At 41.4% G+C, this 26354-nt stretch overlaps 1 protein-coding gene across 1 annotated transcript in view; it reads right to left on the bottom strand.

The window, feature by feature from the left end:
• LOC148509083 (B-cell receptor CD22-like) overlaps positions 1 to 19757 on the bottom strand; it is a 63195-nt gene extending 43438 nt beyond the window's left edge. The window contains exons 1-2 of the mRNA XM_088443643.1: positions 19711 to 19757; positions 52 to 411 (exon numbers count right to left, since the gene is read on the bottom strand). Coding sequence (XP_088299769.1) covers positions 52 to 411; positions 19711 to 19750 — 400 coding nt within the window. The 5' untranslated portion in view covers positions 19751 to 19757. The remainder of the gene's footprint in view (positions 1 to 51; positions 412 to 19710) is intronic.
• Between the last annotated feature and the right edge of the window lie 6597 nt (positions 19758 to 26354).

Genomic DNA, 26354 nt, shown 5'->3' with positions numbered 1-26354 from the left:
AAACATATCACAAAATGCTGTCACGTGTGTATTACGAAAATAAATATTTACCTGTGACAGAAAGGTGAAATGTCCCTCCATGTATGTTGTATGCATTCTTGCTGTCACTTCCTGCTACTCCCGGATAATATTCACCTTTATCTTCTTTTCTCACTGGGTCTATCCTCAGAGAGCAACTTCCTCCAGGTACCAATGAGGTTCGGCTTATGTAGTCACTTATTACAGATGAGGATGTTCTGTTGTTAAAAATCTCTTTGCAATACAGCCTATGATATAGACACCATAAAATACTGGATTTCTCAGACTCTGCGGCAGGTGAGTATGTGCAGTTGATCTCCACACAGGACCCAATCAGAGCCACCATTTCAGAAGGGAACTCCCATCTCTGACACATAGAGCCTGAGTAGAAGCCTGAGAGGTAATGGTTACATATAATAGATGTGCATCATTATATATTAAGGTGCATATTATTTAGACATTCAAAACATAAACTTTCATTAGGTCAACATCACAAAGGCGACATGTTCATTATGTTGATATCTAACACTTAGAAATATTCATAATTTTGACATTGACCATGTCAACTAGAGATGTGCGCTGGACCATTTTTGCCGGTTTTGGTTGTAATTCGTTGGCCGGTTTTGGTTTTGCCAAACTGCCGTCACTGGTTTTTGTTTCGTATTTTTTTCCAAAAATTTTCAAAAAATCTAGAGTATTATTAACCTCAATAAAATTAATTTTAACTCATTTCCAGTCAATTTTGACCACCTCACAGCACACAATATTGTTATCATACAGTTAAGGCCAAAAGGTTGTACCGATCTAGCTGGCTCATTAAGCTAAGCAACAGCAGTAGGTGGCTCAAACATATGGCACTTTAACTTTAAACATGGCACATCTAGAAAATAGAGTGGCATTGCAGTGGCAGATAGGATGGCAGTTTAATAAACTATACAATCCCATTGAAAGAAACCAAGAAAGTTTTCATGAATCAAGAACTTGATCAGAGGCCCAAGGGAGGAAGAGTATATATGTAGTGGTGGAAGACAGCTAAAAGAAGGAAGGGTTGGTTAATTATTATTTTTTTCCAAAAATGCATTATTTCCTATGGGGAAAGTTAAAACATATTCTCTGCAATATCTCCTCTCTCAGCAAACACAGACAACTCAAAATTACACACAATGTGTTGAAGGCCAAGGCCCACTAAAGGCTTATGTAGTCACTTAGTACTGTGACATTGGAGTTCAGCTATAGACAGAGGAAATACAGGAGAAAAAGGAGAAGGGTCTGCTGATATGGGAAGATCTGTGTGTCTGTCTGTCTGTGTGTGTGGGAAATCTTTTGACTAGAGGGGATATCCTGTGGTAGTGGGAGATATGCTACGGGAATCTGTGTGTCGGTGGGGGTTGCACTTGTGTGAGGGAAGAGATCTGTGCAAGTGGGGCAGGTTCATATGTATGTGTGTAAATCTGGCTCCGATACTAGCCAATGCTTTCCCATCCATTCACCTAACTGCATGTGCCTGGTATACAACATTCTCACATTATTAATTCCTCCCCGCTAAATTCACCATTACAGGTGCCTCTGAATTTTTTTTTATGTAATTGGTGGTAAAGGTCTTCCTATTTCTGAGTTCACACTGGACGGTGGGCAGCTTATATTTTTTTATTTCCAGTAGTCTTTCAGTCTTTCTTTGCCACTGCGTATGGTGAATGGCATGTTGGCAATTTTATGTTTTTCTGCACCCCACTTTCCCTTTATTAGATGTACTTTTTTCTTTGGCACTGTATAATTTTTTTAATTTTAGATACCCTGACTTAGAGCCACTATGCCCTTGAGCATTGTCTTAGTAGGTGATGTTGAAGGACTAGCATCATCATCATGACTTCTGGCAGCAACTTCAGCTGCTCTTCTCTAAAGTGAACGTTATCCATTTTCAAATTCGCAGATCACTGTGTGGCTTATATATGCATGTTAAAACAATGCACTAGTATAAAACACACCAAACAGTATAAACAATAGAATATAATTTATCCTTTTTTTATTAAGATTTTTTGATGTCGCTGCTGTATTCAAACTGTGTGGAGCCATGGTGCTTATATATGGATGTAAACAAAGTGCACTAGGGTAAACCGCACCAAACAGTACAAACAATACAATTATTATTTTTTATTTAATTTCTTTTATGTCACAGGTGCAGCTCTATACAAACAGTGTGGAGTGGAGTCACTGGGCTTACATACGGAAATGAATGTCTTACTGATTGCCAAAGCTGGTTTAGTGGCTGAGACAGAATCAGTGTAAAATTAGCTTGGAGTGACACCATCTTGCGAATGGCAACCAGACTCCATCTTAAAAATAAGAATCTGCAAGACTCCATTTTGCGACCAGCGCCATTTTAAGTTACAACTCATGAGCTAAGTACAGATGGCAATGTTTTTGATAATCTTTTTAGAAGCCATGACAGGCCCATTCTGGGGACAACCTTGCATAGAGAAATACCAAAACAACTAGAAAAACAGCCTCCTGAGAAAAGTAAATAGAATAGACAATACACCAGGAATTGTCAGTGTTTCTGCATGTAAAGGGAGAGACCTCACACGTGGACAGGTGTAGCTGTGGCAAGTGTAATATGGCCCAGACACTTGAATTTGTCTGACTGAACAATGGTAAGAAATCTGCTCTTTTTCAGACAGGCTGGCACCAACACAGCTGGGGATCTCCTTCTTGTTTGAGAAGTGAAGCTCACTGCCCATAACACATTTGCATTGCAGTTTGAAACTGTTAGTAAGGAATGAGATATGTGTGTATATATATATATATATATATTATTATTATTATTTTTTAAATCCATCATATATAGAATCACGTGCATAAACACTGCACATTACGCACAGTTGCGCTGCTAACATGACGCACAGTAGCAAATGCACAATATCCTGCATGCGAACACTGTTTATTAGCTGCATGCGTGCACATCTGCCCCAAATCAGATAAACCTAACTAGCGTCTTTTCCCAAACCCCTAATACTTACATAATGCACACTTACACAAAAGGTTCCATAGCTATAAAGTAAAAGATCCAAGTTTTATTCATTTATTACAAATGCTGTGAAATAAAGACTATTTTGGTATCTAAGGTTTAATACGTGATAAGTAAGCCGTGTTTGATATTATACTGGTCCGCACTTTCTCAACAGCTTCCCGGTATCATCGGTGTGAAGATCACAACACGCATTCTCAACTTAGGACCGTAGAGATATAAAGCACCAAAATGTATTTTGTGAAACCAACTGCCTAGATTTGCATGCAGGGGAAGTAGAGGAGGCAACAAGCTGTTAGAGGCTGTTCTGTGTCCATTTCAACCAACCTGTTAAATGCCCTGTAACAAATGCACCCGCACTGGGAACCAATGGGATCAGCAACAAACTCCTCTATTGTGTTGGCTATTTCTGGGGGGGTATAAATATGTGTGCTCTGACCCTGGGCTTCTAGTCTTCTTGCTGATTGCTGATTGACGGAGGTTTCTTGCTGATGCCGGTATCTGGTCCAGAGCGCGTGCGTATGTATGACTTTATCTTGGGTCTGTATAATTCTTGCGCTAAATTGTACTTAGATCACAGCGTGTAACTGACTGTACTTTACTTGAATAATACTTTGTGCTTTGGAACACATGTTCAAGGTCTAAAGTCTTTATTTTACTGTATGACTGCGTACGCAAATAGCGTCAATTTTAGAGGTTTATAGGCAGGGTTTAGAAGGTAAAGGTAGGTGCGTATAGAGGTTGAAATCCAGTATCCTTAGATGGGGGCTCATAGTGAGAGGTCACTTACCTATTCACACGATAAAATACAGTTATCTATATTTCACCAAAGGGTGGATAGTGGCCACACGCAGTTTTCCCTGCAACCACTCTATGCTGAGAGATCGCTATCCGTTATCGTGTGAGTCAAGGTTACCTGACTAGAATCGAGGGACAAGAAAGGAAAAAGTTTGTTTTCCTTTGTTGATAGTATTTTACGCTAAAAAGGGTACCGTAGTGCGCACGTGGCTGAGTCGCATTTTTGCGCGCGTAATAGCAGCGCACTTTTGCATACGCAGTTAACATTAAGTCATACGGTTGTGTACTAGTCGCATTATTGTGTATGTGACTAGTCGCACAAATAGCATATACGTATTTCCGGTAGTGCTGCCACGTGTTTAAACAAAGCCGATAAGGTTACATTATCAATTGTTGCTAGTATCTGGGTTAACGTGTATTTTTCTGCGCAGGAAAAAGTGTGTATCAGTGAGTATTTGTTTAGGGTGTAACACAGGACCTAAATGTTAAGGGTATCGTAGGACCCTTATGTGCTAGGCGCAGGAGTTGGCCTAGTGACTCGGTAGCAGCTTACCGTTTACTTTACACAAAGCAGGTGTATGGGTTGTTATTTTTGTTAGGGTTCGGCCCCCAGCGTGATTATAGTGATCAGTAATCAATGTGTGTGATCTGTTAGGCTTATTTGAAAACTATAATTGAACCGCATAATTTTGGTTAAATTGTGATTGTGAGCTGGTGGGACGGTGCACGAAATCAACTGGAACACAAAGGGTACTTTGCTGCCCCCTAGCAGTTGAAAGGTAGTCAAAAAGGGATTGCTGAGCGGAAGCGGCCTTTACTTCTGTAGGTGAGTGGAAGCGTCTAGAAGTCCTCCATAGGGTTTGCGGATACACCCTTTTTCAAAGGCGTCCGCAGGTAAGTGAAAGTATCTTAATTGTCTTTCACCAGTTTAAATTTTTATTGAAAAATGTAGGAGTTGTCCCAAGATGGGAGCCACGCAAACAATAGAAATGTTAGACAATGATGTGCTGCTAATGGAAGCGCCGCTTGGATCTGCCCGTCATATTATGCATACTAAGTACAGTACTTATGCAATAAGGTATTGTGACGTATGGTTTAAAATAACGATGAAGAGTGTTAGACCGTTTTCCAGCTTTGGTAGTTTTGATAAAGATGTATTGGATAATGTCTGGGATCACATCAGTCTGATGCGTTCTCGAGAGAAAAAAGTAAAATATTATAAATGTTTAAAATTGTGGCAGCATGAAGGGGATGCGTGGCTTAAAAATGTGCAAGCAACACTAACTAGCATTGCGAGCTCATTGCCAGCAAATACACCAGCGGCGCTGGATTGCAATGCGTGCGAGCCGCCAAGTGGTGTGCACGTGCGGCAAAGTAGCATTGCGGAAGGTATTGTCAGTAGTTCACGCGCACCACCGCCACCTTATGTGGATGGAGGTGCAGATACAATCATGAAAAAAACTCATAAAAATGTAACAAGCAACTTGTACCCTCTCTTAAGTAACCATAAAGAAAATGTTTATGATGTGGATGATGAGCCTATTGTTATGTCTGCCATTTCCCATGCTATGCACATGTTAGATGCAACACCACGACAAGCTCAAGTGGTGCCACCATCGGCATCTGTAACAGCACGGGAACTGTTAAACTCCTCTGCGCCAGTTGAGGAAGTTGTTAATACTATACATTGCAGCAATAGACTAAACCCCCGGCCAGGTAATAAGGTCAAAGGTAGCAATGCGACCGGTCGGCATCCCATTCAGACAATCACTGTTCCAAATGAGAATGCGGACGTGAACGGAGTTGTACCTACAAGGGATGTGGTAATGCATTGTTCTTGGACAAGAGCAGAGCTAAATTCCATCATAAATGATTTCCCCGATCCCAAAAAGGAATTAGCCAAATGTCAAAGATTTTTGAGAAATTTGGGTAGTTCGCATGAGCCCACCAATAAAGATTGGCAAGTGGTGTTAAGGCCTGTCTACCATGCAATATCGACAAGACAAAATTTATCACGGATTGTGTATTGGATGGTGACGTTCCTTTAACAGATGAAGTGAACCAAGGTAACATTACCCGTATTATAACTCAATTGGGTGTATATTTTCCAGTAGTAGTTAACTGGAACAAAATTTTCACCATAAAGCAAAAGGAGAGTGAATCTGCAGAAGATTATTGCAACCGGGCTCTGCAGACTATCACCCAGTACACTTGCTTAGAGGATATTAAAGATAGCATTCACCACAGGGGAATGATTGTCACCATACTCATGGATGGCCTTAAAGAGAACCTAAAACCCCGGTTCAGACCTCACAGCCTGGCTGGAGGGGAGTCACAATAGATACCTTCATAGAATCCGCCATAGAACATGATAAAAACATCTCAAAGAAGAGAGAGACACAGAGCGAGAAACTAATGGCTGTCAGTATTCAAGCTCTGGAAGGATTGATGGTAACATCACAGCCAGCAGACACACCTGTACCCACACCTGCACATGAACAGTTATACGCCCTCACTAATCCTACACCACAGCAAACACAGCCTTATATCACTTATCCTACACAACCACAAGTCCCATACTACCCACAAGCTCCATACCTCCCACAATATCCTTTTCCTCAATATCCTTACCCATACCCACCACCTTTCTCTCCTGCTCAACCCACACAACAATCCTTCCAACGAAAGTGTTTTAATTGCAAACAGCCAGGACACATAAGTAAGAGCTGCACAGCAAAGAGGGTAGGACCCCCAAACCAAGCAGTACCTGGATATCCCCATAAGCGATATGCACAGAGACCAGCAAATGCCCAACAAGCACCAGCTCCAATTGTGGCCGTTAGTGCTTTATTGGAGAGTGGGAGCCAATGCTAGGAGTCGGGTCATACTTGTGGTCTGTAGATAGACAGGTTGACGGGAAGTACTAGGAAAAAACTGGTAATGGTAATTGATGTAACTGATACCCAATCTCTGTTCTGCTTTCTTCCCTGTGCCCTAACACCCTGACTGTCAGTATTTAGGTAATGTTTAAATGATATTAAACTGTTGTGCTTTATCTCTCACACACAGGACACAAGGTCGCTAAGGACAAATGGCAGCCATGCCAGGCTAAGGTCAAATACTCTGAATACTGTCCAACCCAGGGGCCCAGGCAATATTTAGAGCAGTAGACATTGATAACAGAATTGAAATTGCAGGAATTTGTGTACAAATACAGTATCCCTAGAATAACTGAATATAGGAGGGATACTTATTTCACAAGTAATGTCTTTTATAACCTGTGTAAGGTGATGGGTATTAACATCAAGATCATCCCAGACCATCTGTCTACCTGTCCCCCTTTGAGATACTGTTTAACAGGCAGCCTCATGTGAAAATATGATAATGAGGTTACTGTGCAGTGTCTCACGAAGATGAGTAAGAACAACTGAAATTGAAAATTTTATTTTCCAACATGTCTGATGCAAACTGTCATGATGTCAAACCTGGGGAATTTGTTATGATCTGAATGTTTTTTTAGCTCAGGTTGTTTGACTGATCGTTGGGAAGGTCCGAATCAGGTGTTGCTGAAGGTGGCCGAGAGAGATAACTGGGTCCATTCCACTCACCATAGAAAGGTCAACCAACCGGTGGAGATACAGGGCGGAGTCGAGGCAGATAACGTGAACCTGTCGATTGCGAGCCTGTTCCAGGAGAGTTAAAAGGTGTTGTGAGATACCTGAGCTAAAGAAATGTGTAGGTCAGTGCTTCCAATGGAGTGGTCTGCTGTGGTCATCCTAGTTCTTTCTTCCAGAGTTTCTGTCATGATGATCTGTTTGGGGATACCCAGTTTCTGTGATGGAGGACCGATAGAGGAGATGAGAGCTGATGGCAGTGCTGATGGAGTAGAGTCAGGAGGAGGAATGCTATGCCAAATCAGGGGAGTGTCTGACCAATCTTAGTACCATAATTGTTATGTTATTTGGGAAGACTGCTTCCAGAAATTATGACCCTTACACATGGTGAAATGCTTGGTATTCTTAAAAACGCACCATCACCATATCTTCACACACAGTATGAACACAGAGACCAAAGAAATATGATACCTGGTGATGTGCATAAAGCCACTCAGTTAATTAGTGAGATAACTGGCTTTCAAGTTTTAATCACATTGAATCCCACCAGGATCGCTCGGGGTACGCTAAATTTTAGATATATCCAAGATCTTGCTAAATTGATAGATAATATCACCGAGATGTATGATGACACCTTCAAGTATACAGGTAGGGAATTGCAAGCGTACAAGAAAGAACTGGTGCAACACAGAATAGTGCTAAATTATTTAACAGCTGCCACTGGAGGGTATTGTGTAACTTTGGCCACCCACTTTGGAGTAAAGTGCTGCACATATATTACTAATAACACCAGTGACCCCAAGGAGGTGATAGACTGGAAGATGGATGAAATTCTGCAGCTAAAATGGGAATTTCGGAAGAACCATAATGCTTCAGTGGCTGAAGTAGAGGAAAAGGTAGAGGAATTGGTGTCATGGTTGAACCACGGGAAGTGGTTCTCAGGTCTAGGGGAGTGGGTCCAGGAAATGATTGCAAGCATAGGTAAACTCCTGATCCTTATATTGGTTGTCATCATAGTAATTGGCATATGTGTCAAGTGTGTTCCTAATGTGTTGAAGTGTGGAAAATGTAAAAATAAGGTAAATCGGAAGAGAAAAATTATGATGGTGGTTAGTAGTACCCATATGAATACTGAGGTAAATGTAGAACTGCATTACAACCCTGAACTAGAAATACCATCATATAATGTATTATATTTAGATGTGCATAAAAATAATTATCAAAATGTTATTTTAAAAACACCTCAAATAATGTAAGTCCCTAATTCCCCATCAAAACTTTCTTTATAATAGGACCGATGCATCTCCACATCTTTCATATGATCTCCCAAGGTCCGCGGTGTGTGTATAATGGTAGTTTTATGTCCCCTCCTAGAGTCACATTATTGATGGATAAAGAATCACCTTGTGCCATCCCCTAATAACATTAAGTAATATATAAATGTATGCCTAAATTCATTTTAAATCAGAGTGTGATAGCATCTTGTTCGCTATCAAAGGGTGAACTGTCGAAGCTGGTTTAGTGGCTGAGACAGAATCAGTGTAAAATTAGCTTGGAGCGATGCCATCTTGCGAATGGCAACCAGACTGCATCTTAAAAATAAGAATCTGCAAGATGCCATTTTGCAGCCAGCGCCATTTTAAGTTACAACTCACGAGCTAAGTACAGATGGCAATGTTTTTGATAATCTTTTTAGAAGCCATGACAGGCCCATTCTGGGGACAACCTTGCATAGAGAAATACCAAAACAACTAGAAAAACAGCCTCCTGAGAAAAGTAAATAGAATAGACAATACACCAGGAACTGTGAGTGTTTCTGCATGTAAAGGGAGAGACCTCACACGTGGACAGGTGTAGCTGTGGCAATTGTAATATGGCCCAGACACTTGAATTTGACTGAATGAACAATGGTAAGAAATCTGTTCTTTTTCAGACAGGCTGGCACCAACACAGCTGGGGGTCTCCACCTTGTTTGAGAAGTGAAGCTCACTGCCCATAACACATTTGCATTGCAGTTTGAAACTGTTAGTAAGGAATGAGATATGTGTGTATATATATATATATATATATATATATATTTTTTATTTTTATTTTTTTTAAATCCATCATAAATAGAATATCATGCATAAACACTGCACATTACGCACAGTTGCGCTGCTAACATGACGCACAGTGGCGAATGCACAATATCCTGCATGCGAACACTGTTTATTAGCTGCATGCGTGCACATCTTCCCCAAATCAGATAAACCTAACTAGCATCTTTTCCCATATCCCTAATACTTACATAATGCACACTTACACTAAAGGTTCCATAGCTATAAAGTAATAGATTCATTTATTACAAATGCTGTGAAATAAAGACTATTTTGGTATCTAAGGTTTAATACATAATGAGTAAGCCGTGTTTGATATTATACTGATCTGCACTTTCTCAACAGCTTCCCAGTATCATCGATGGGAAGATCGCAACATGCATTCTCAACTTATGGACCGTAGAGATATAAAGCACCAAAATGTATTTTGTGAAACCAACAGCCTAGATTTGCAAGCAGGGGAAATAGAGGAGGCAACAAGCTGTTAGAGGCTGTTCTGTGTCCATTTGAACCAACCTGTTAAATGCCCTGTAACAAATGCACCCGCACTGGGAACCAATGGGATCAGCAACAAACTCCTCTATTGTGTTGGCTATTTCTGGGGGGGTATACATATGCGTGCTCTGACCCTGGGTTTCAAGTCTTCTTGCTGATTGCTGATTGACGGGGGTTTCTTGCTGATGCCGGTATCTGGTCCAGAGCGAGTGCGTATGTATGACTGTATCTTGGGTATGTATAATTCTATGCGCTAAATTGTACTTAGATCACAATGTGTAACTGACTGTACATTACTTGAATAATACTTTGTGCTTTGGAACACATGTTCAAGGTCTAAAGTCTTTATTTTACTGTATGAATGCATACGCAAATAGCGTCAATTTTAGAGGTTTATAGGCAGGGTTTAGATGGTATAGGTAGGTGTGTATAGAGGTTGAAATCCAGTATCCTTCTGATGGACACAGCACAGCCAATATAGCAGCATGCACACCCTATTTCACATTGACTAAGCAGCACAGCCACTTGTGACTTTTGAGACTGGACACAACCTATACAGTAGAGTACAGCACAGCAGCGTGCACCCCTTATACACAGCCATTTGTAAATGTGTGGACACAGCACAGCCTTTACAGCAGAGTTAAGCACAGTATACATCAGCATGACTGACAAGGAAATTGCACTGAGTCCAGTCTGCAGCGCCTTGTACAGAATCCAAAACCTGCGAGAATCCAACACCAGAAGGATGACATTTTGCCTTGAAGTAGAATCCAAGTCAGATGGCAAGACCCGAGCCACCACTCGGATTTACTCAGATTTCCAATGTTCGGATGGGTTTAGATTCCAAGGGATCCAAACTGCTCATCTGTTATATACTGGTTGCTCACATAATTTGCCCCCATTCTGGTGGGATAAGCTCCTCCAAGGGATAGGAAAGCAAGATTGGCACATTCTGCACCTACAGTACAACAGAAGTTTTCTGGGCTGCTCAGCTCAAACTGGAAATATAGAATTCTTGGTTTTCCTGCTCACCCAGAGCCAGCAGCACAGGAAGGTTTAAAGCTCTCATACACCTGTTGCTCATTGCTCCTGATGCTGGACAAGCTGGCCAGGCGATAGGCATGGGGTGGTGGTTAGCATTAGGTAGCCAGGACCTGGAAGATCCACAGATATTGTACCTGTTGACTGTTACACACAAAGAGTGCTGGGACATTTATTTATTTTTTTTTACTTCTGTTATGTGCCTGTGTGTATCCAGGCATATGCTCACATATGCTGGGGTGCAGTGTTTGCTGCCATTAAAAACCACTACTTTACCAAGTACCTCTGTGTCTGGAGTCCTCATTTCTATACCCCATGTTACATGTGGTGACATTTACGGGGATTTGCACTGCTGTGTTGCAGTGCAATCATTAGATGCCTATTGCGTAGTGAAGGATCTGACCAGGCAAATCGTTTGGTATATGTGAGTAAGGTTGGCTAACCAGAAAACTGCAGTTATATTAAGGACATTGGGCCATATTCAATTTGAAGCGAAAAGTCAGTTGCTGGGTTTTTCGCTGTCATTGGAGGTTTTCAGGTCGAATACTTATCGCGCTTGTCCCGTGATTCCCCATATTCAATTTCAAGTCAGCGAAAATGGGACCCAGTGAAAAGTCCTGTAATTTCTGGGGAAACCAACCTGACACCCCCCTAAAGATGCTCTGACATGGGGGTTCATTATGGCTAGCCCCGAATAGCCCTGCTAAAGGTATGTGAGGTCTTTAAACGGTCTCAATAGCTGCTGTTTTGCTTTTTAAAGACAGTGGTGAAAAATAGCATTTAGTCACTTTTTGGGGGAAAATAAGTAGTTCCATCAAATTTGGGGTACTTGAAAATGGGTGCAAGCATATTTTTAAGCAGCTAAAGTGAAATTTTAAAAATCGTGAAAATTCCACCTTCCACAACCACCTGCAATCCAAAAAATACCTGGGGCATACTTGGGGACCCCCCCCCCATAGTCTAATTCGCTAGTTTAGAAGTTTATCCTCCTTCTTATTATTTTTCGCCCCTAAAATGATAGTTCCTTCTTTGGGGCGTCCTGTGGTACTTTTTTAAAAAAAAATGTGACACAGAAGACCTTTTGGGGACTGTCCAAGGGGTGTAGGTGATTTTTAAAGTTTGTACCACAAAGCCCCAATTCTGCACTTTTTTTCGCCACCATATTCATTTTTCACAGGGTCTGTTGCATTGACTTTTCGCTGCAGTGAAAAGTCTGGAAAATAGAATACGGGGATAAGTCAAATCGGCAAAAATTACGTCATCGGTGAAAAAGTTTCGCTGAGAACTGCTTTTCGCTCCAAATTGAATATGGCCCATTGTGTGACTTGATGTGCACTGTAAGAAAAGTTGTTTGTGTGTGTACTGGAAAAAAAAGTTACTTTCCTTTTTTTTTACTAAGACCTATCAAAATGTTGATTAGTGTGTTCACCAACTAGTGTTCAAGCTGCGTACCTTCACCTGTTGACTGAGCAGAGCAAAGCACACATACTGCAGTGCTGAAAGAGAAAACAAAATTACTGTGTTCTGTTTAACCCCTGCATTGCTGAACAAAAAAAATCAGCGTTTTCTTTTTCTGTGTTAGACTTGAATAACAATTGCTTTGCTGAAAGAAAGCGATATATTTATTTGTGAAAACTGGCATGTTATCTAAAAGCACCTACACTTGTATATACACCTCCCACTATAAAAATGGAGGACATTTTTCGCACTATATAAATTTGTTGGCCTCTCTCCAAAAGACAGAGGAGCAAATGTTACAATTAGTGACCCAATCAGTGGACACAGCAAATACTGCAGGGCATCTGAAGAAAATGTCTGCCTCAGATGACCCAGAGGCGTATTTACTAATATTTGAGAGGGTTGCACAGTGTTTAAAGTGTCCAGCAGATACTTGGACTGATAGACTTATGTCACTGGTGAGGCTCAGAAAGCCTATGCTGATTTGTCCTCTGCTGATGCTGAGAAATATGACCTAGTCAAAATGTTTTTCTGGCTAGGTCAGGTCTCACTCCTTCTGGGAAGGTACAGCACTTCCATGAATGGGCCCTACTACCAGGGGTCCCTATTTGGAAGCAGGTGGCAGAACTTGCCAGACAGGGACGAATTTGGCTCCAGCCAGAAGACTGGTTGTTGACCAGTGTATAAGAACCGGGCGGAACATGCAGTGCTGGTACATACATGCTGATCAATAAAATCTAGAGTAATTAAGTAAAGTGTTAGAGTGGTGTGAGACCACAGGAAATATGACAAAGATGCAAGAAAAGACACCAGAGATTGGGGTAACCGCTAAGATGGCACCCCATTGTTCTGTGACCCTGACTGTCACCCCTCCTCAAGGTAACGCTGCTGGAGATGCCAGGGTCGTTTGCTATAAGAACAGAGGGCCAGGTCATATAAGGCAGGACAGTCCCAGAAAAACAGAGCCTATGGAGTGTGGGGTTGCTAGTATGGGTGCTACGCACCCCACTTTTTGCACAATGGTACCCCTGGATTCAAGACCCCCATTATTGTGAGAAACTGTGTTACTGAATGGCTGAGAACTCCCAGTTATTATAGACTCAGGGAGCAAGCTAAGCCTGATCTCAGAGGCTGTCCTGTCCAGGGTAGTAGAAAAGATGCCAGGGTTAGTTCAAGTACTCTGCATTCATGGATCCACAGAAAACTTATTCCAGGTTTGAGTGAGCATCAACATAAAGGGGTGCACTTAGGAGGTGGTCATTGCAGTTGGTCCTAAGCTCCCCTAGCCTATCATATTGGGATGCAATTTCCTGGGATTAGTTGAGCTTGTAAAGGATCCAAAGAGACAACGTCAATGTAAAGTCTCCAAGGCTCTACCTTGGAAAAGGGAGAACAGTGAGAAAACAATGCCAGTCCTATTTGGAGAATGAACCTCTGTGCAATTGATGTCTAAGGAAAGAAATCCAAAAGCTTTGCCCAATTATGGCCAGACAAAAATATTGGCAAAGGTGTTATACACAAAACAGATGTTGCCATGGATGTGCTGGAAACCACCACCCCTCAGGTTCCTGGGGGTTGCTCTAGTTCACCTGGTCCTACAGAAGTTCCGCTGGGGGACACAGTAAAACAGTGAAAAGAAGTTGAAGCCTTAGTTCACAATAAACAGGATGTGTTTTCTTCCTTGCTAGGGCACACTGCTATAATAGAGCACAAGGTAAATACATCTGGAGGAGTGGGCATAAAGCAACAACTGTATTGCATTCATGAGGCACGGCGACAAGCTATACGGCAAGAAGAAAGTCTGGTCCCTGTACTTCTCACTAGACCACTCGGATGTCTCACTAGCTTTTTGAGGGATACTTTGTGGGGCAGCGGAAAAGAGCAGAACCACTGTCCACAAGAAAAGAAGGATGGTTGCTCCTCTGCCAGAACCTACCATGTTCAGGGGGTATGAAAAATAAATGCCTGAAAAGGTGATTCGGAAGGGTGAATGGTCTTGGCGTGTCACAAAAGGAAAAGTGTGCTTCCCCAAGTTTGGAAAAAGCATAAAGGGGATGTGTGGTGAAAGAGGCGGTCTCTCACCTGAATTGCCCACAATCTGTTGGGATCAGCTCACTCCAAGGGATAGGAAAAGAAGATTGGCACATTCTGCACCTACAATTAAAGTTTGGAATTCCGGGTATTCTAGGCTGCACAGCTCAAACTGGAAATATAGAATTCCGGGTTTTCCAGGTCGCTCAGAGCCAATAGGAAGTAAGCAGCACATGAAAGGTTTAAAACCCTCACATACCTGTTGCGCAAGGTCTCCTGATGCCGGAAAAGCATTAGTGGCATTTAGCATTAGGATGACAGGACCTGGTAAGTCCTCAGATATTGTAACTGTTGACTATTAAGTACAAGGAGTGCTGGGACATTAACTTTTATTTGTATTATTTATTTATATTGTGCCACAACTGTTCCGCAGTGCCTTACAAAGTACATAAACTAAAAAGTGACTTACTGTAAAATACAATACAATGCTGGACAAGGACATGGATAATATACATTGCTACATTGGTGACCATAACACCCAAATAAGCAACAGAGCTTAGGCAACCAAATGTTAGGTGCCCTAGTTGGGAGTAAAGTAGATTAAAATAAATTAAGGAGAGGCACAAGAGGGTAGAGGGCCCTGCTCGCAAGAGTTTACATTCTAAAGAGAAGGGGCAGACAAACAAGCGTGACACAGATGGGGTAGACAGGGAGGAGGGAGCATCTAGCAGCAAGTTAGGCTGAGAGCTGGAACTCATTGATGAATTAGTGGGTCTTGAGAGCCCGTTTGAAGGAGTGTACAGGGGTGGAAAGTTATGTAAAGAAGGAGAGAGTTCCAAAGGTGTGGAGCAGAATGGGAAAAATCTTGGAGGTGGGAGTAAGTAATCAGTTGGCATGAGACGCGGGTTGCATAAGTTTAATGTTTTGCAGGCTGGAGAGTGAAGGGAGATGAGGTCAGAGATGTAAATGGGAGAGATGTAAGTGAGAGTGAGAACCTTGAATTGGGTTCTGAAGAGGAAGTGGAGCCAGTGAAGGGCTTGTAGGAAAATGGAGGCAGATATAGAGCTTTTGGCGAGAAAGATGAGTCAGCAGCAGCATTGAGGACAGCCTGGAGAGGAGAGAATTGAGAGTTGTGGAGGACAGATAGGAGGAGGTTAGAGTAGTCCAATCTGGTCTGATTCTGGAAATATTTTTGAGATGGAAATGACAGGACTGTGAGAGGTTCTGTATATGTGGTTTGAAGAAGAGGGATGAGTCCAGGATAACTCCAATACAGTGAAATTTGGGGCCAGAGGAGATAGTTGTCCCATGAATTCATAAAGAAACAGTGGGAAGTGTGGTTATGTGGGAGGGTGGGAAGATGATCAGCTCCGTCTTAGACATATTAAGTTTAAGAAATTGTTGGGACATCCAGGAAGATATAGCAGAGAGACAGTTGGAGATAAGAATGAGGAGAGAGGGGGAGACATCAGCGGATGGAAAGGGATGTCTGAGCAACATCAGCATAGAGATGATAATGGAGGTCAAAAGAGCTGATAAGTTCACCTGGAGAGGATGTATAGAGGGAGAATAGGAGTGGTCTAAGAACAGGACCTTGGAGAACACCTACTGTAAGAGGTCATGTGGGGAAGAGGAGTCATGAGAGGAGACAGAGAAGGATTGGTCAGATGGTCAGAGAGGTAGGAGGACAACCAGGAGAGGGCAGTGTCACGTATACCAAGGGAATGAAGGATTTGCAGCAGGAGAGGGTGATCTACAGTGTCAAAAGTAGCAGATAGGTCAAGGAGAATGAGCAGAGAGTAGGGCCCTTGGATTTGGCAGCAAGTAGGTTATTGCTGACTTTTGTGAGGTCAGTTTCAGTGGAGTGGAGAGAATGGAAGCCAGACTGAAAAGGGTCAAGAAGGGAGTGGTAAGAAAGAAAGGTAGTAAGGTAGTTGTAAACAATACTCTCAAAGAGTTTGGAGGCAAAAGGCAGGAGAGAGATGGGTCGATAGCTGGCAATAGTGTTAAGATAAAGGGTAGGTTTTTTTAATAATGGGGAAACAATTGCATGTTTGAAATCAGAAGGTACAGTGCCAGATTAGAAGGGAGAGATTGAGAAGGTGGACAAGTTGGGAACATGCACAAGGAGAGAGGTAGCGGAGGAGATATGAAGGGATAGGGTCAAGGGGGCAGGTGGAAAGGGGGGGAAGGACCAGATGAGGGCCATGAATTCCTCTCCAGATACAGGGGAGAAGGATGTCAGAGTAGGGAAAATGTAAGATGAGGGTGATCCGGGAAAGGAGGTCATGGAGTGCTGGGAGACTGGTGGGATATGATGTCTGGATATATGGAGTCAATTTTAGATGTAAAAGTAGGTAGCAAAGTCAAGGGCAGAGAGCAAGGAGGGAAGGCTAGGAGGGGGTGAACAAAGGAGGGAGTTGAAGGTGGTGAAAAGACGCTGAGGATTTGAGGATTGGGAGGAGATGAGGTGCTTGAAACATGACTGTTTAGAGAGAGACAGGGCAACACTGTAAGATGAGAGCATACATTTGCAATGGAGAAATTCTGCCTTAGATCGTGACCTTCTCCACTGTCGCTCAGCAGTTCATGAACACTTTTGCAGGTATCTGGTGCATTTGAATGCCAGGATTGAAAGTGTGGATCTGTGAGGGTGAGTAGTGATTGCCGGAGCAACAGAGTCAAGAGCAGAAGTAAAGGAGGCATTGTTAGGGAAGCAGCTTGTTCAGTGCAGGAGAGAGAGAGGATACGGGAGAGAAGCATTTCAAACAGGGAAGACAAAGAAACTGTGTCAATAGCCTCAGTGTTACACTTAGTGATAGGGGTCTTAGGAGGTAGAGGAGGGGAAGGTGAGGGGGATACATTAAAAGAAATAAGGTGATGGTCAGAGAAGGAGAATAGGGAATTTGGAGTAATCTGAAATATCACAACGGTGAGTGAATACTAGATCAAGCAAATTCCCACTCACATGGGAGGGTGAGGAGGTCCATTGGGAGAGACCAAATGAATATGTGAGGGTAAGGAGTTTGGAAGCAGAGGATTCAGTGGGGATATCAATTGGAATATTGAAGTCACCTAGGATAATGGAGGGAAGGTCAGAGGAGAGAAAGTGAGGAAGCCAGGAAGCAAAGTTTTCAAGAAATTTGGAGGGATGGTCAGGAGGATGGTAAATGACAGCTACTCGCAGGTGCACTGGTTGGAAGAGGTTTATACAGTAGCATGAAACTCAAATGTAGAGAAAATTTAAGGAATGGTTAAAAGGGTATGAGTTGGTAGGAGTAAAAAGGGGATAGAAGGACCCCAACACCACCGCCATGGCAAACCCCGGGCCAATGGGTGAGGGAGAAGGTGAGGCCCCCAGAGGAGAGAGCTGCAGGAGAAGTGGTGTCAGAGGGTGAAATCCAGGTTTCAGTAATGGCTAGGAGATGCATGTTGTAAGATAAAAAGGTCATGGGTGGGAACCAGTTTATTATTATGTTTATTTGACTATTTTCTGTGCTTGTGTGCATCCAGGCCTATGCTCTATCTGTACATCTTTTTCTGTAAATATTAATTTGTTTTTTGCATATATCCTCGTTATTGCAGTTACACTTAATGCGACAAAATTGCGAGAAGGGTATACTATCCTTCCAATGTTTAGCGTGTCTGCTCCTATAATGAACATAACTGTTCGTGTCTACTGATTTTACGTAGTTTCTGTATTTATTTAATCTCTATTTGAGGACAAAGTAAGATCTAAAAATTCTATTGAGTCTTTATTTAAATTTGACGTAAAAATTAGATTATATTCATTATTATTTAGATACAGTATGTCATAAAATTATGGATGAGCGGGTTCAGATTTACTCGGTTCTTAACGCCACATTACCACGAGTTCGGATTAGTTCGGATTTATTTTATTGGCTCTCCAAAACACGTGATAGCTGATAGCCAATAAAATGCCATTTTGAGAACGAAGTAAATCCGAATCAATCCAAACCCGCTCATCTCTACATAAAATCAGTAAAAAGATCAGGGAACCCTCCCAAATCAACAGAACATCATCTCTATATCTTTATATATATACAGTCAGGTTCCATTACTTTTTGTCCCATTACTTTTGGCCCCTTAAAAAGTGGGAGGCACACATTGAAACTTTTGTAATTCCTACACCGTTCACCTGATTTGGATGTAATTACCCTCAAATTAAATCTGAAAGTCTGCAGTTAAAGCACATCTTGTTTGTTTCATTTCAAAACCATTGTGGTGGTGAATATAGGCCAAAATCTGAAAATTCTGTCAAAGTCCCAATATTTATGGACCTGACTGTATATATATATATGGTCCCAGGTTACGGACCATATATACAGTCATATATATCAGTCACCCCAGGAGTTACATGTAATGAACAGCCTGTTGGTTCTTTACATTCACTCCAGTGCTCTAGCAGTCATACAGCCTGTCACCTCTATAGTAACACACTTCCCTCTCTTGCCCATGTTGTAACACATTTGTCATTCCCCTCCCTCAACTGTGCAAAAATACAATCCCTCCCTCACCTGTAGTAATAAATTACCTTCACTCAAACCTGTAGTAATGTATCACCTCCCTCACCTTCAGGAGTAAAACATTCACCTCCATCACCTATTTAGTAACACATTACCCTTGCTTACCCCTGTAGTAACACATTCCCCTTCCTCACCTCTGTAGTAACACATTAACCCTGCTCACCCATGTAATAACACATTCCCCTCCCTCGCTCCATATTAACACTTTTGACATTCCCTTTCCTCACCTGTATAGTAACACATTCCCCATGCATACCTCTGTAGTAACACATTCCCTTTCCTCACTACTCAAACCAACTGCCAGTGATATTTGGCAGCACTCTGGATGACAGTTGGTGTTTGAATTGAACTGTGCTACAGCCATTATGAGACAGTCAGGCAGGACATTGCACAGGGGGAGGAAACATTTTAGCCCTTTTCACCCAATCAGGAGTCAAATTTAAAAAAATCCCTTCTTAGTGGATACCTACAGTACATCATGGAAGGCATACTGTATACTCCCTGATATTCATGTTTCTAGGTCCAAAGGTTTGGCTGGGCATTGCTGAGTCAGTCAGTGAGCCAGTAAGTCATGTGAATCAATTTACCTTGGAAAATGGCGAGGAGAAAAACCTTGGTTGCACTCATCTTGTGCTCTGCTTTCCAATGGTTAACACTACAACCTTTACCGTTGGCTACATTTCCTGTTTCCAAAAAAAAAAATCACAATCAGAATAAGTATTTGCATAATGATCTCTGCATTCAATACATTCAATGTATTTATTTATATTGTCATCCACTGTTTTCTTCAAAGAGGATTTTTTTACCAACTGTAATATGGGCTACTGTACATTGCAGAGGCATCAGCAGCACAACTCACTATTCAAGTTACAGTAAAAGAGAGGAGGCCAGGGCAGTGCCATCTATCTGTCTGCAATTGGCTCATTCTTCACTTTGATATGATATTACCTAAGGTCGTCCAATTGTAGACTATTCTAGAGTGTTTTAATAGCAGTGTGTTGAACAGCTGCCGCATTACATCTTAATCCTCAGACAGCAACAAGTCCATGTCCAGAGCCAGGAACTAGCTTTTAACCTATAATCATCATCTGCCTGCTACATGGATGCTAAAAATATTTTTTTATACTAGAGATATGAGGGTTCAGTTTTCAAGTCAAATGGAGTCCTGACTCTGAGCACTTTGGAGGTTCCAAGTAGAACCGATTCCTAGCTCTCGTAATCTGCTGTAAGTTCAGAACTCAGATTTGAAAAAACAAGTCCCGGGGTTTGGGTTGCATGTAAACAGATAGAAACTACAGTACATGATTTTACATATTTTATAAATATTAAAGAAAACCAAAAACTAATCCAAATGAACACATTTGGGGATGGTTTTGCCAAAACCATAAAATATTGGGTAGTTTTGCCAAAACCAAAACACAGGGGTCCACGCACATCTCTAATTTAGAGGCACATATTTCCTTAATGCAGCTAAGCTTAGCTACAAACAAATTCAAACAAGTAATCAAGTAACTCACCTGCTCAGTTTTCTAGGACAAATTGATCTATAGAAGCATGTACAGAGACTCAGTAGCAGAGTTACTGTAAACAGCAGACCAGCAAAGTGGTATCTAATAGAACACAAGTCCAGATCAGTTCAGGGTCTGGTAACAAAGTAAACAGGAGGCTAGTCAGGTCTGGTTCCAAAGTCTGAAAAACAAGGTACCCAAGTATGCAGGTCAAAGGCAGAGGCAGGTCAAGTCCAGGCTAAAGTCTGGCAACAAGGTTTCCAAGTAGGCAGGGCAAACATAGAGGCACTGCTGATAGGCACAATAGTTAGCATGCAAGCATCCATAGGAAGACTAATCACCTAACAATTACTGTTATATTACACGCTCTTAAATACTGCCCAGCAGTTTGAATCTTCATGCTTGGCTGCACTTCCTCTACTGCCCAGGTGCCCAGACTTCCATCTGTTGGAGCAAAATCCATGGTGCCTCTGTGTAGGTTCTCGACCTCTATTAATCAGAACTGAACAATGGTGGTACAGAAAGAAGATGTAGCTGTCCACTAGGACGTCTACTAGGAGATGTATGCTCAACTTTTTTCTTACACAGAAAAGTTAGTTAGGCGGTTACATATTACTGTATTGACTTAAAAAGTTGTGGCCACCAACAAAACCTGGCGATTTAACTCAAAAGTTTTATTAATTCCTGGATGCCCCACTGAGGGGATGGAAAATCTTCAAAACTTGTATTTATAATTACATGAAAGGTACATACTGTACATATAATACTTGAATACAAGATATCCATATCGATGGTGCCACCGAAGGACAGATTGTAGATGCAACTGGTGAGGGTCTCTGTACAAATATTAGCAGCAAAGGCATATTTTCACAGAACTACTGCATACAGAAATGCAGTCATGATGGTATTTCCGTGCACCTCAAAATCATGCTGTAATATGCATTATTCATAATTGAGGTCAAACTGCCCACTGTTGTTAATAAAAGCAGAGTAATACCATGGGCCAAATGTAATAGGGTGAGAGTTTAGAAAATGTGAGAGTTTTCACACACTTTTTAAACTTGGTCAAACTCGCATGTTTTTCAAACTCAAAAAACTTTCACGATTTATCATCTCAAACTGATATTTTTCCATTTTAAAGTTAAAACTCAACCAATGTGAGAAATTTACTGCTCAACTCTCACATTTTCTAAACTCTCACCCTATTAAATTTGGCCCCATATGTGTTCTGGGTAGACACCTTCACTAATTTTAAGGGGATAAAGTGAATTTTCTGGTGGGAGCTTTGCGGTGATTGTTCTGTCTTGACAAAGGTCTGATGATGACCGAAACGTCAACTGAGATTATGTGACTTGTGAGTAACTAAACTCTCATTTTCTAGTGACTGGTGAGTGTCCATTCAATCTATTTCATGTGACACATAAGTTAGCCCTACTAGCTTGCCTCACTTGGAACCATGCTGATTCATGGTGCCCCATCTATTGATGTCTCTACATGTTCTTCAATCTGGTTGAGACAAGGGAGCTCCCCAGGGATCATTGAAGTTGATGTATCTACTATATAAAAGCGAAAATTTGTCCTTCTGTCTTTCGATACAAATCCACAGTTTACAAGCCACGATCGTGAAATTTTACATACTAGCGTATTAAAACACAGCGGAGGCAATTAAAAAAATTTGAAATCAAAATTAATTACTGTTAACTTTTAATTAATTAAAAAACCACAATTTGTGCATAGTATTCGCCCTCTACAGGTCAGGTATGGAATTACAAAAGGATTTAGCTTATCTACTATTTTTCTTTTCTATCTTCTCTACTAAATCAAAATTAATTACTGTTCATTTTTAATTAATTAAAAAACACAATTTTTGCTCAGCATTCGCCCTCTACAGGTCAGGTACGGAATGCGAAAAGGATTTAGCTTATCTAATATTTTTTCTTTTCTATCTTCTCTAATATATAAAAGCAAAAATTTGTCCTTTTGTACTTTTGTCTTTCTATACAAATTCACATATTACAAGCGAAGATCATGACATTGTATATACGAGTGTATTAAAACACGGCGGAGGCAACTAAAAAAATGTGAAATTGAAATTAATTACTGTAAATTTTGAATTAATTAAAAAACACAATTTTTGCTGGACGCTCATTGTGGGGTCTCACGGCATATGGGTAGGGCCTCGGAGCGAAAGTTTTGTGCTGTCATGTTTTGTCATCATCTTAATGTTTATTATCGAAGAGAGCTTTAGCAGGCTTTGCCAGCATTCTCAGCTCTCTGACTATACCAAATTACGCAACAACATGGACTTCCTTCTTCAAACTGTGTCAAAAGGATGACATTGCAAGGACCCTGCTGTACTGTGAGCTGCCAAAATATTACACATGGAATGCTTCTCAAAATGTTTTTATGCACAGAAAACAGGGAGTCGTTGTAGATGGTCATTCTAGTATCAGAGCAACAGAAGCTCTTGGCCATGTTTACACTGTACATTCAACAAATTTTTAATGCTTCTATCTCCGAAATTTGCTTTACACGGTTACAGGTCTTACTTCCTTCGAAGACCTTAGGACTGTTGAAGGGGAAGTTTGTCACACTTTTCATGAGGCCTGCCTAAGGAGAGGTTGGTTGGAGGATGATGTGTAAACAAACATTCTTAAAATCCCGGGCAATGCAGGGTACTCCAGCTAGTTGACTATAAACCTTTTCTAAGTATATGTTGTATATACTGTATCTTCTATATTATATATAAACTTTATATGCTTATACCAATATATATGGTATACATTGTTATATATTTTTTATCAATAAACTGCTGTTCGTTTTTTATTATCATGTGCAATTTTGACTCTGTAGGAGAGATGTACTAAGAAATGGAAAGTGATAAACTACCAGCCATGCAGCTCCTTACTGTCAAGTTGTGTTTTAAAATTACAGTTTTTAGCTGATTGGTTGGTAGTTTATCAATCTCTAATTTATCACTTTCCAGAGCTACAGTACGTACATCTGCCCCTGTGTGTCTTAACTTAATGATGTCATTTTTTCATTGATTGGTGCAGTAACCCTGTGTATAACCCCCCCCCCCACTGACAATACATGTTCCAATTAATGTTACCTATTCACTTACTGAAGTCCACCACATACTCAACTACAGAGCTGGACCCCTTCCATCATTTCACCAATTTTAACTCATCTGTCAAGGCATGGTGAAGGATCATCAAAGGCTTTAGAAAAGCTATGTATAAATATTGGATAAGAATTTTATATAGGGACTTGTTTTTCCAAAAATGGTGTGGCCCCAACTAATGCTGTTTTTTTAAACCGGTTAAGAATAAATCCTACCTTTATCACATAATTTTGGTAAGTCAGGAATAAAGGTGCTGGATAAAGGTGCTGGATAAATGCTACATCTGCTTCTTGGTGCAGGAAAGCTGGGAGTGAATACCCCATTCTTGAAAAAGCTCCAAGAGGGGAGCGAAACACATCGAAAGAGGTCTCTACACACTATGACCAGTGCTGTTACTATTTGGATACTTTTCAATTGCCATTACTTGCTTCTGCTTTGAACTTGTATCACATGAGGAAGGTGCTGCTCGCCAGAGCACAGTCAGCTGGAAACCAGGACATCGAGGAGTGTTGTGGATTGACCAGCAGTGGAGGCACGAGGCCGCTGTAAGACCGCGGTGTCGGCCAGGTACGTGTCTCCCTCACAGCCGCTACCCCGATCCTGCCACTACAAAGTGACCTTTGCTATTTGTGTGCGGAGTGCTTGCTATTTACACTCTCTCCCTCGATACTAAGTGGGCTGCATACCAAGGAGCTCCGCCGCACCACAAGTCCCAGCATAAATGCTTACACACATGTTATCTAAGCATTAAAGGACAATTCCTGTTCAGCTCATTATTTGAGTTATTCACTGTCATGCAATATTCAGCGGTGAGCTTCTGAATTGAACCAAAACAGCATTGGATACAATTATAGGAATTCCGAGAGCATCTTATTATTACTGTCTCTTTTATGTACATTGGATACAATTATAGGAATTCCAAGAGCATCTTATAATTACTGTCTCTTTTATGTACTGTTATTATCTCTTTGGAGAGTTTCAGGATTATTACTACAGTCAATTATAAGTGTCAAGTATTGTAAGTGTTTAATAAATGTTTTTTTGATTCAGAGAAGTTTCATATGTGGATCAATTTTGGTTAATGCACTTTCAATACAGCAGCGCAAACCTTTCTATCTAACAATTTTGGTGTTCCGCTTTTATGTCAGATTAGCAACTGACTAATCAGGTTTTGCAGCGCTGTATTTGTGCAATAGAATACCAATCAAATTTACTATTTACCACCTTATTATCATTTAAGCGCCAGGTGTGAACTGTGGGTTTTGTACCTCAGTTTCTCTAGTGTTTATTGCATTTGGAAAGCTAAATTGAACTACAGTAAGCAATAAATTTACCCACATCAAAATGTTCAGGTAACTGAGTGCTCAGCCACAGATTCTGGCCCAGGTACTGCAGAAGACTGATGTCCAGAGATCCTTTACAGTAAATATGGTGGATGGATATTGCACTCCTTGGTGGTGTGCTAATGTTTACTTAACTGCTCTGGCTGGTCATCCCCTAGTTTGGTCAAGAGATAAGTTTTTAGCTAAATCGTTGCTCCTAGATTGGATCGGTGTGGTCGGCTTATTGCATTCTTTGTATATGTAACATAAACACCATTTCAACAATCAGGGTGTTTAAAATATTTATTGCTACAAATGGAGACACATAGTGCTCTCTGATAGTGATAAAGATATGTAAAAGACCAGTGACTGTAGCCCTTAATTCAGGATCTGTGGGTGGTGGAAATGATGGGTATTAGGTAATTCTGGGGAATAGGTGACTCTTGCAGGAGAACCTATATGCCATCCTGTGCTTGCCCCGCCGACTGAACCCATGCCATCGTGATATCACACCTAGGGGTGGGGGCGTTGACATTATAAAGTAGAGCACTACGCAGAGCATCCTCAGGATGCTCCATCCAGCTCTACAGACTGCAAGAGGTGCTCTGGTCAGCTCTGCATTAGTGCTACTGGCTGCAGGGTGCTGTTCCAGATTATGTTCTGTTATGTAGGTATGTGTGGGGGTCTCTGAGGGACCACCCAGCTGCCCTGTTGTAAATCCAGCACGGACAATTGGACTGTACATCCATGGGTGGAATTAGCATAGGATAACTTCATTCATCTTCTGAATGATCTCCCTTGTTTGGTGTTTATGGTTTGCATCACAAGTCATTGTCTGTTTCCAGCCTTCATTGTTCTTTCCATCTGAGCATTTATAAAATTGCTCTCTCACTAAGAGTAATCTGCAAAAAGGTTCATACATCATGCACTGCTCCTCATTCTTTACATTTTGTGAATCATTTTGGAAACTCTGCACTTTGAAAGAACATTGTGACCAGTAGGGGCAATGATAGTGGTATGTGTAACTCTTGCCCCCTATTGACCATCTGTATAAACTTGTGTATGTTTTGAATGGAATGGGATTGTATTGCCGGTGACAGTATAGCCGCCGGTTCAAATCCCGACAGCGGCTGGCCGAAGTGAGGAAATCCCAACAGCAGAGGTAAGTACAGCTAATCCTCCCCTCCCCCCAACCCTAACCCTCCTTTAGGGGTGACTATCACTAATCTCCCCTCCAAGTGCCAAAACCTAACCTCACCCCGTTAGTGCCTAAACCT

The sequence above is a fragment of the Taudactylus pleione genome, unplaced genomic scaffold (assembly GCF_031769625.1).
Source record: "Taudactylus pleione unplaced genomic scaffold, aTauple2 ptg000332l, whole genome shotgun sequence".
NCBI lineage: Eukaryota > Metazoa > Chordata > Amphibia > Anura > Myobatrachidae > Taudactylus > Taudactylus pleione.
Note: the sequence above shows the minus strand (reverse complement) of the source record. Positions and strands in the feature narration are given on the sequence as shown.